The sequence below is a fragment of the Simochromis diagramma genome, unplaced genomic scaffold (genome assembly GCF_900408965.1).
Source record: "Simochromis diagramma unplaced genomic scaffold, fSimDia1.1 OVJJ01000304.1, whole genome shotgun sequence".
NCBI classification, from domain to species: domain Eukaryota; kingdom Metazoa; phylum Chordata; class Actinopteri; order Cichliformes; family Cichlidae; genus Simochromis; species Simochromis diagramma.
The window spans coordinates 4,458,211-4,468,671 of NW_024387030.1; the positions used below are offsets into that span (position 1 = coordinate 4,458,211).

At 39.3% G+C, this 10,461-nt stretch overlaps 1 protein-coding gene across 1 annotated transcript; it reads right to left on the bottom strand.

Moving 5' to 3' along the window:
* Window positions 1-181: 181 nt before the first annotated feature.
* On the bottom strand, window positions 182-9,785 carry hhipl2 (HHIP-like 2). Its single transcript, XM_040041500.1, has 9 exons — window positions 8,332-9,785; window positions 6,928-7,580; window positions 5,390-5,533; window positions 4,646-4,977; window positions 4,368-4,494; window positions 4,105-4,250; window positions 3,940-4,021; window positions 2,021-2,103; window positions 182-1,474 (listed from the first exon to the last, which is right to left on the bottom strand). Exons 1-9 carry the CDS (start codon window positions 8,689-8,691, stop codon window positions 912-914), a joined length of 2,490 nt encoding a protein of 829 aa, XP_039897434.1. The 5' UTR covers window positions 8,692-9,785; the 3' UTR covers window positions 182-911.
* Between the last annotated feature and the right edge of the window lie 676 nt (window positions 9,786-10,461).

The following is a 10,461-nucleotide window of genomic DNA, read 5'->3' on the forward strand; positions in this document are numbered from 1 at the left end:
CTTATTACAGTGTTCAGTTCCACGAGGATTGTGGACAGCACAGCTCTCTTAAGATCCCACCACAGCATTTCAATCTGGCTGAAGTCTGCGCTTCACCTTGATTGTTTGATTTTTTTCAGCCTCCCTTTTGTTGATTTGCCATGAATTTTAACATTTAAGATGCTAACCGAGACCTGTACAGTCTGATATGAAGCTCTTCGGTTTTTCTGGAGTTTCTTGGGTTGCTGGGAAGGTTAAATGTTTTCCACTTGTGACTTTAAAGTCTAATTTATGAAGCTGCAGAAGAAAAGAAAGTCCTAGAGGAAGATATGGAGCACTTAACAGTTGGTATGTTGGATGTGTTTCAACCATGAACCCATTTTTCTTTTGACATATTTTGAAACTGGCATCCTGCTCATTATATGTGTTACTTTCTTCTTCAGTGATGCTTTCAACAGTTACAACAGCTAAAACGACTGCACTGAAAAGAAGACTGAATATGAAATTTAGTTTATTGAAGTTTATTTTCAGAGATATGCATAACTGGTATTTAAATGAATATAAAAATCTCAAGTACTCACTGCTGTACTTTCTACTGGTAACCAATATGAGAAACACTGCTTTAAAGGAATTGTTCAGCATTTTGGCAGAGGCTGCTGATATCTGGAATTGGAGATTCCAGTGTCAACAATAAAGGTAAAATAATAATTAGCAATCTTTAGAAGTGCTGGTGAATTGATTCTCTGATAGAGCCAGTCTTCAGTAGCTTGCCTCTGTTGTTAGCCTTTGCACTAAGCTGCTGTCTCTGTACATACATGGGAGTGGAATAACTCTTCCCATAGCTGAAAATAAGAGTAGAACTATTGCTTTAAGATGTGCCAGTCAACACTATCATTTCATGAAGACAAAATCTGATTAAGCCATAATCAGACTCATGTTTGTTTGCTCTTCACCTTAAGCTGTCTTGTTAGTGTTCTGTTGCTTCTTACGTTGAAGTTTGTCTTAGTTTTGTTCACAAAGGCAAGATACTCTTTTGTAGATTCTTTAATCTTCATCTTTGGTCCACTTTGCTTCTGCGCAGCTTTCCTCTGGTGTATCTTCCTCTTTGTGTGGATTTTGTTATCTTTCAGGCCATTGTGGGCGTTTGAAGTGTTTAAAGTCTCTGTGGCAGTTTGATTTGTCTTTGGTTTTACTTTATCTTTGACGCTGACAGTCGTCTTCTTAGATTTCTGCTTCAAAGTATTCTTCTTTGCTTGTGTGCTGGCTTTTTTCTTGTTCAGCATTTTGTCTTTTTTCCATGGTTTCAGCATATTTTTCTTCTTCGTGTCTTTGTCCGATGATTTCGGTTTGACCTTTACAGCGGTGCCCGTCGTTGAGTTGCCTGCTGCAGTCATCGTAGGTTTGATCTGGCTGCTCCTCACCGGCGGTTTGGTGGGGAGTTTGAATTTTCTTGGCGGTGGTCTGGTAGGTTTTTCATTTGTGCCCAGTACAGTCACTGAAATGGCACAGATGTCAATAAGTACCCATTTTCACCATTTTACTCTTCTACAACCACATGTGTTGAGTTTTTTTTTAAATGGTGTGCATATTTGGCTGAGCCTAAGTGTTTGGAATGCTTGTCTCTATTTTAAATATGTTTGATGTAAAACTGGATGCTGCTTTTTATAGTTTTATGTATGAGCCCAGTGTGATTATACAATTTGGCAGCATGTAGACAGTAAATCCAGAGAGGGGGAAAAAAGCAGGTTCTGCTCAGGACATGCATGCATGAGTAATCAGTGAACCCAGGCAATTTGTCGGTCTGCAAGAACAGATTTTGCTTAAATGTGGCTTGTGTAACGCTTACGCTAACCTCTAACATCAGGTTAATTGACTTGATAATAAGGTGTGTATATGTTTATATTCAATGCACCTCGAAATATTAGATGTTTCAGGTTAAAATAAATGTCTTTACTTTCTTAGACGACCTCAGATTTACAACAGGTCTGGTATGCAGATCGAGAAGTGATTGAAATGCAAAGATAAGTTTGAAGTTACTTACATTCCTTTGGCACAAATGGAAACTTTTTTCCCCTCACTTTGACAGGGAGTGGCTTTTGCTTACATTTCCCAGGAGGTGCTCTCCTATAAAAGTAAATGAAGTCCCTTTTTAATGACAAGATAGTAACTCTGTCTTTGTTGTTTTCTTTAGGACAGCACAATCGTATTGTTATTTATTTTATTTAAAAAGTTTAGTTATTTTCTGTACAAAAACTTTCCCACAGCATCCTTAAAACCAATGTAAAGTCACAGTAAAAAGAAAGTACGCACTCTTTTGGTTCTAAGGTTTATGTGTCGAGACATAAAAACATCATCTGGTTCTTATCAAGTGAGTACAACCTCATATGAACCTGTGAAATATTACAGTAGATCATTGTTTACTCAATGAAAACTAAGCCAAAATGCAGAAACTAAAAGTGAATAAATAAATTAAGTACACTAAATCATTCAGTAACTAGTGGAATCACTTTTAGCAGCAATAACATCTTCTTTATAATGTTATTTCAGTTAATTGACGTTCGAGGCATTAATTTAAACACAGCTTTATTAAGGTCCTGCCACAGCGTTTCAGTCAGGTTGAGGACTTAAGACTCATTCAGCAGATTTGCTGCTGTGTTTAGGGTCATTCTGCTGTTGCATGACTTAATTTTAGCCAAGTTTTACCTGTTGGGTAGACGGGTTCACATTTGACTCTCGAAAACTTCAAATATAGAGTTCATGGTCGACTCAATGACCACAAGATGCCCTCCACTACTGTGCAGCCGGTATGAGGTGTTTGTGTTGATATGCTGTGTTTGCGTTTCTCCGAGTGTGGTGCTCCACTCCTGGGAAGACTGTCAGCTGTCTTGAATGTTTTCCATGTGTAAGTAATATTTTGCATTGTTGAATGACGGAGATGGAGTTGAAATTAATTGGAAATGGTTTTATATCTGTGCTCAGATGGATGGGGAGTAACAATTGTTTCTTTAAAATCATTGCTGATGTCTTTGGTACTTGGCATTGTGTTAACACACCTGAATGCTCCAGACCAAATGCCAACACTCACACTTGCTAATAATCAGTTAATCAAGTGCATTTGATTAGATCCTATCTACCCTTTTAATTCTTATGGAAGCAGTGAGGATATACTTAGTATTTACACACACTGCTTCAGCATTTTGGCTTAGTTTATATTAGAAAAATAATGAAACAGTCTAATGTATGATGTGTTGTTGTTTGTCTGAGCTTATATTTACCTAATAAAAGACCTGGTAAGAACTAGATTTTTTATGTACTGATGCATAAAAACGTAGAAGTGAAAGAAAGTCTACTTTCTTTTTATTATGACTGTAGGTTATGAAAACTCTAATAAAGCTTTCCACCCTAAACAATTTCAAGTTGGATTGGATAGGATTTGTGTTAACTCACAAGTAAAATTGAAAAAATTGAAGGCCTTCTCTTTTTAACGACAACTAAAATGCCTTATTATCATGACATTATTGCTTGATACAGATTCATAATGGCTCACTGGATTTTACTTGAAAGGAAAAAATGTGTGCTTGTAAGGGCCTGCCCCTAATTTTGATCCTATAAAAAAAAAAAAAAACCTTTGAGATGTCAAACGTTAGAATCCTGCTGCTTTAAATGACTGATACAAAATGTCATTCTTGTCATACTGTGTTAGCGTTTCAGGACTTCTCTGGTAAAGAGACTGCCTAGGATGCAACAGATTGTTGGAAGACACATCCTTTATTCTTCCTTTATGTACAATTCATAATTATTTGGCTCCCGGGATTTTTTTTCTTTTCCATAACTTGAATTAAAGCCTGTTTGAAAAACACGCCTGTCTTTTTGAATAATTGCCCCAAGCAGGTGTTCCCATTTAACACAGAGCACGTCCATAATATGTAAATGTAATATACACCTGGTCTGACACTATACCTGGAGGGGTCCATGAATTTAAACACAGTTCCAAAAGCAGACATGGCACTCGGGTATGACGTAGCCAGGAAGTACAGCTCCCCTGGATGACAAAAACAGCTTGTCAGCAGTGTCACACGGGTCTGATCCTGTGATAAACGCATAAACAGACTGATCAAACCTTACCTGCTTCATCTTCAGCAAATGAGATGATGAACTTGTGGTGTTGATTGATGAGTCCGGGAAAAGAGCAAGTCTGCGTATCACCCATACACACACTCCTCTCTTTCCAGTTTCCTGTTGTCCTGTCTTCCTCTAAAGCCATAATTCGACTGAAAGGTTGACAGCTTTATGTCACTTGGAGCAGGCGAATTAAATAAAAAATGTAAAGGTAACTGAGAAGACAGACCAATTCAGGCTGGAAAATGCTCAGATAAACATAATCTTACCCACTCATGAAGTCTCCGAAAATGTACAAGCCATTCAGATTGGGTGATTCACAGCCTCTGTACACATACCCCCCTGTCACAGACTTCCCAACATGATGACTGTATGCAAATATAGGGAGGATGTCATCTGTTGTGGCAGAGAAAGACAAACCTAATTTAACTCTGAGAATGAAAACAATCAAAAACGATGGAAATAAAACGTGGCAAACGTTTCAAGCAGACAGAAAATAGCTCTTGACTTCATCACTGGGGAAGCTTCACAAGAACAGAAAACATACTCAGGGAAGAGTTTTGGCACAATTTCATGTCGTAGCACTCGAAGCCCTCTTTGGCCCTCCATCCATAGTTTCCTCCTTTGATAATAATGTCAATCTCCTCGTAGCGGTTTTGACCAACATCCCCGCAGATTATCCGACCTCTGCCGTAGCCGCTCACAGGGTCTCCACGGTCCACAGAACATCGCCACATGTTTCGTACCCCATAAGCAAACACCTCTGGCCGGGCACCTGGGTCCCTGAGGAATGGGTTGTCAGGGGGGATCCTGTATGGCATGCCACTGGGGTCACTTCCATCCACATCAATGCGAAGCACTTTTCCCAAAAGAGCACTTCTGAATACCAAGAAAATAAATGAAAAACTCAGGTTAGAGGCCTTAAGTGAAAAAATGATTAATATAAGATAAATAACCTAAAGGTGTAGATAATGGATTAATAATTAGGTATTCTTATAGTACCTTTCCTGTATGTTTACTCTGTCTGTATCCAATAAAGGCTAAAAAAGCCAAAATAATCAAATATTTGTATAAACTCTTTCTAACTCAGAAACGTATGTATGGATGAAGGGTGGGTGTAGCTGGAGGCTATGGAGACACAGTTAGCTGAAAGTTTGGCTAAATAGATTAATAAAAAATAACAGCTAACAACGGCAATACCTGGCTTAATGTAATGGCTTTATGGTTAAATCATTGTTCACATATTTGACTAGGTTATTATTTTCACTTGAGGAAACCTGAAGGACCTTACTTGTTTTGTGCGTTGCCGTACTTCCCAAATGGATCCCCAGCTTTTCCACCGTCTCCAGTGAAGATATACAAATAGCCGTCAACACCAAAAAGCAGCTGGCCTCCGTTGTGGTTTGCGGCTGGCTCCTCGATCTCTAAAATGAGCCTGAACATAAAATGCATGCAGTTCAGAACAATTAGATAAAGTATACTTTAAAATGCTTTTTATCAGGTTGTCAAGTTTCTGAAGTGTGGCCCAAGGTTAGCTTTAATCCAACATTCAACTCTTCAGCTGCTTTGGTGTCTGTCATTCATGCCCTATACAGTAAAAAAATTCATTCTATTGAAAAAGTGATGACAGAGCAGGCTTAAGGCATTATTACCTCAAAGATTCTCACCTATGTGAAATGTTCTCTGGCAGCCTGTTTCTTTGTTAAAGCCGTGACTGAAGCAATTTATTCAAAACAATCCTTAAACTGAAACAAGCTGGTTTACAGCTGTTTCTCCAACATGTGGTCAACCTCCTTAAATAGTACTTTTCAGCTCGCTCATGTAAGCAAATAAGGTAAATTTACTGTCTGCTCCACGCATCTGCCTAAGGACCTGAGCAGATCAAACACAGCACCTGTACTGTGGAATGCTGATTCTGTGATTTCTCTAAAGGCGTATCTCTTTAGATCACCATTTTGGTAACACGTTTGCATGAAACCTTTATGCATTGTGCGTTGTTGTTTGCTTTTAACTCAAATGTTGTTTCTTTTGTCTGTTTTAATTGTTTATCTTTCTTCTACATGCCTGCATTGTTCTTATTATTTTAATTTCTGTATTTTTTTCCTTCTCTTTTGTTCACACAGTTATTAGTTTTACTACCTTTCAGTTTCTCTCCTTTGTGATTTTTTTGCCCCGCCCCCAATCAATCAACTGTATATGACCTCTTGAACCTTTTAATGGCCTTTCACTTTCCCCTGCTCTTCTCTGGGTTGTTTGCTGTGTTGTTTTTTCCATCTCCTCTTTTCTGGATTAAAGATTGGATTTTGACCTTGCGTGTCCCTCTGTGTGTGCTGCATTTGGATATTGTTCCTGCTGCCTCCTCGTTTTACAGTTAGTGTCTGCCTTATGCTTGCTTGCACAAAGAAAGAAAACCTGCTGGAGAGTTGTCATTTCTCTGAGTGCTCCTAAATGTAACACAAGTGTTGAAGTTTTTTGTGGGTCTATAACATACTATAGGGGGTTTGGGGATATAATAATTAAATATATCTCTTGTAAAATTTTAGGAATATGAGCAATAAATGTTTAGAAGGCCTAAAACAAAGTGAACGACTACTCCTTTTTTTGTTTCACTGAGATATTTTCATAGTTTCACGCTGCAAAGTTCAGGGTAGGTTGTGAATTTTAATGGTCCTCAGAATCCCAGAAAATCGTAAATTGATATGTAGTGTTTAGCCCTGAACATGTTTATGCAAGGGTTGGTGCAATTACAGACCCTCCCCTGAATGATGATAAAGCCTATGTAGTTTGTGCAGACCCACATCATGAAAGAAAGACCCTCCCTCTGCATACCTCTCTGAGTAGGGATCAGCCACGTTCATGTCATAGGCAGACACCTTCATCTCGCTGATCCTGATTTTTTCCAGCTCACTGCTGACCTGGATGGAATAGTAAATAAAGAAGCGTCCATTATCCCGGTACTTTGGGTGGAAAGCCATTCCTAGGAATCCTCTCTCATCCCCCAGCCATGGAGTGGTCAACACCTCCCCGCTCATATCCAGGAAAGGCTGCTCCAGCCGGCTGCCGTCGCGTAGGTAAACCCAAACAAAGCCCATCTGTTCTGCAATAAACATTCGGTGTGTGTCATCTCCACTGTGCAGCATCAGCACTGGGTTCCTGAGATTGTTGGCCACTTCAGTCAGGCACAACTGGAGACAACCTCTTGGGTCCTCTACCACCTGTCCCAGGTTACTATTGAGGTCAGAGCTTTTCAAAACATTGGGGTAGCAGTAGTCTTGGTCAGGCAGGTCTACCATGCTGCAGAACGTGGTTACGTCGCGCTCTGCGGCGTACAGCAGCAGCTGGTTGACTGTTAAATATTTAAGCACGTGGCGACATTTGGAATGAAACTCAGAGCAGTAGTCAAAGCAAAGACCGGGAATTTCTCTCACAGGTGTGTAGGGGTCTTCAGCATCGTAGAGGTGGGCAGCATATGGCGAGCATTCCTGGATGGGGCAAACACAGTGGTTTACCATTAAGACATTTCAGGGCAGCGTCATGCACAGAGGAGATGATTTATTAGACTAAGAGAGCCATTAAGTCACAACATCAAGAATACATGTGTCCCATAAGCACAAAGACTTGTTTTGTTTTTCAAATAAGAGCACTTTGAATGTCTGGAAGTTTGTCCTCTGCAAATTTGCCTGTGTAAATGAAATATGGAAACATGTCATAGTGATTTCAATATCAGATGTTTTTTATTTCAGATGTGGAAACCATAATCTGATGTTATTGATAATTGTTACAAATATAAGCACTCTGGATTAAAACCTCAATGACAGTTAGATAATATTTGTTTTTGCGAAATACTAGTTTATCAGTCACTAGTAGTTACATTTAATATCTGATGGGAGTATCCAGTTTTAGTTTGCTTTAAACTTGAGCAAATTTTCACAGTTTCTATTCAACCATTTATAACAATTATAAAGTTAAGTGATAACTTTTGTGGGATTTATTTTATTACTGTAACCCTAAATTGATTTTAACTTGAGTTTAATTAGAATAAACTACAATGAATCAAAAGTTCAAGTTGTGTATGTTTCATTTTTTCAAGGATTTTTTTGTTTGTTTGTTTGTCTGAAATGGAGAACATACAACCACAACTGCAGCAAACGTGAAAAGACTGCAGTGCACCTAAAGTAAAGATGATGATCATGGCATTAATAGTAATCCTCAAACTCAAGAGAATATATTTACCTGGCACATAATTTCCTTCAGCATGTCGGTACAGAGCTCATGACCTGCCGCTTCCAGCTGTTCAGTGATGTCCCAGTACCTCTCCGCGATCATGTTGTCAGTTCCCTGGTCGCAGCATCCAAACTGCTCATACTGATTGCAAAACTCCAGGTGCCATGGAGGTTTAAAAGGTGGCTTGAAGTCCAGGCATTGAGGATGAGCAGATGCTGGCTTGACCAAGGCTAACAGCATCACTGGCACAATCAGGATAACCGCAGGAAGCCTTGGCATCTTTTTAGATGGCCGTAGTTGTGCCACCGCGCGTAAAACCGCGCAGCCGGCTCGGCTTGGATGGAGCGCAGCATCCCTCTTCCTTGTCATTTTTGCCTTCTGGCCCCGAAAGAATTCAGTGACTATTCGTTCATATAGCCCATGAGCGAGAGTTTAAGTACGCGAGCGTGCGTTTGAATGCATTTTACGCGTGCGCAAAAGCATGCAGATGGAGGGGGCTCGTTTGCCCTCCTTGTGTCGCCACCTACTCCATCCAGGTAAAAAGTCACTGTGTCACCAGCTCTGCCTCTCATTGGACTAATTAGTACCAATTAAAACTAAACATATTTGTAAAGACTTTATTAGCATTTGCATTCTAATCCCTCGAGTTATTTTCTGCACAGCAGCAATAATGGTAGCAGCAATTATCTATAAGAGGGCACGCTCTGTAGTATGCACGCCCGCACACGCGCGGCACGCATACATCCAAAACACATTGTGGAGGCATGCAAACATAAACCCAACCACGACACAAACCATAATTATGTCTCACTTCCAAGTTATAGCGCCTCGGGGTAGTGCGCTGTTTGTGCAAGGCCTGCTTATTCATGCTTTTTATCCACTGTCCCAGCAAGTCACTTTTACATTTGAATATAAGGTCAGAGGTGTCTATCAGCAATTTAGCACTGTGCCAAAGAAAACCAGCAATTCAACGAGACTTTGGCTATTAATCATTCGAATACTTTATGTCTTACAAGGCTGGCAAGTAAGGACAATAAAATCAGGACTTCCTTAGGTAAACTGGAGATGTGGTGTTATACCTAATAACAAAGAGGGCATCATTACAAACTTAAGGTTATGGATATACTGTAACCATGATTCTCTGATAAACATGAGCGTCTCGGTATGGGAAGGACCTATTGTCTAAGCAAAAACACGGAGACATACTGTCGATTTCTCTGTGGCTTTCAAACTCTAAAACAGGCTATGCCAAATACTGCCCCCTCCACTGCTGTGTTTGCTATTTCTGCAACAGTACCATGCCAGCAGTGTCAAACATAAGGTCTAAGGGCCAAAATCCCCCGCCAGAGAGTCAAAATTATACTTGACAATGATTAAAAAATGAACAATTAAATAAGAGAAGATCACGGTTTTTTTTTCATGATCTACTATAGAGATGTTTGATTTTTACAGTGGATTCATTGTCAGAATCATGAAAAAAAAAAAAAAGGAAGACATTTTTCTGTCATTTAATAAAAATGTTCCATTTTATAATTACAAGACAGTCTGTGCAATGAGCTAATAGACATTTTTCTGTAAATTTAAGCCCAAAGCGGAATTCCTTTATCATGTAGGAAAACTGATGTGTGTATGTGTATTGTTGAAAACTGAATTTCTTTTCTTAGATTATATTTATATAATTATCTCAGGGATTAAATTTGTAGTTAAACGTCTTAACACTGACAGAAAAGAGAGTTTCACTGGTCTGGCCCATTTAAAATCAAACTGGGCTGCACTTGGCCCACAATAGAAAATGAGTTTATATCTGATATTTGCAATTAAGTATCAAAAGGATTGCTGTGTTGTGAGAGTTATACATCGGGGCAACTAAACAACTTCTGGCTAAGTGCTGTGATTAGAGCCATACTGCTACTCTTTGATCAGTGGTCGTGACAGTTTGAATATTAACAACCATGAAACTGAGTTTGTGGCTTATTGTTGATGATAGTTTCCGTCATTATGCAACAGTACTGTTTATGAGGTTAGGGAAACCTGCAGTCAGCTGAGACTGAAGAACCCTGATAGTAAGATGACATTGAATTGATGTTGATTTTCCTGAGAAACATCTTGAAACAGTTGGATCTTTTACACAGTCACTTT

What these genes read in the sequence shown, in the direction of transcription:
- hhipl2 (XM_040041500.1), bottom strand. Translation starts at nt 8,691, where the DNA reads ATGACAAGGAAGAGGGATGCTGCGCTCCATCCAAGCCGAGCCGGCTGC. An exon ending in GCTGATCCCTACTCAGAGAG is followed by an intron (nt 5,534 to 6,927) that starts GTATGCAGAGGG and finishes TTTTATGTTCAG; the next exon opens with GCTCATTTTAGAGATCGAGG. An exon ending in TACGGCAACGCACAAAACAA is followed by an intron (nt 4,978 to 5,389) that starts GTAAGGTCCTTC and finishes CTTGGTATTCAG; the next exon opens with AAGTGCTCTTTTGGGAAAAG.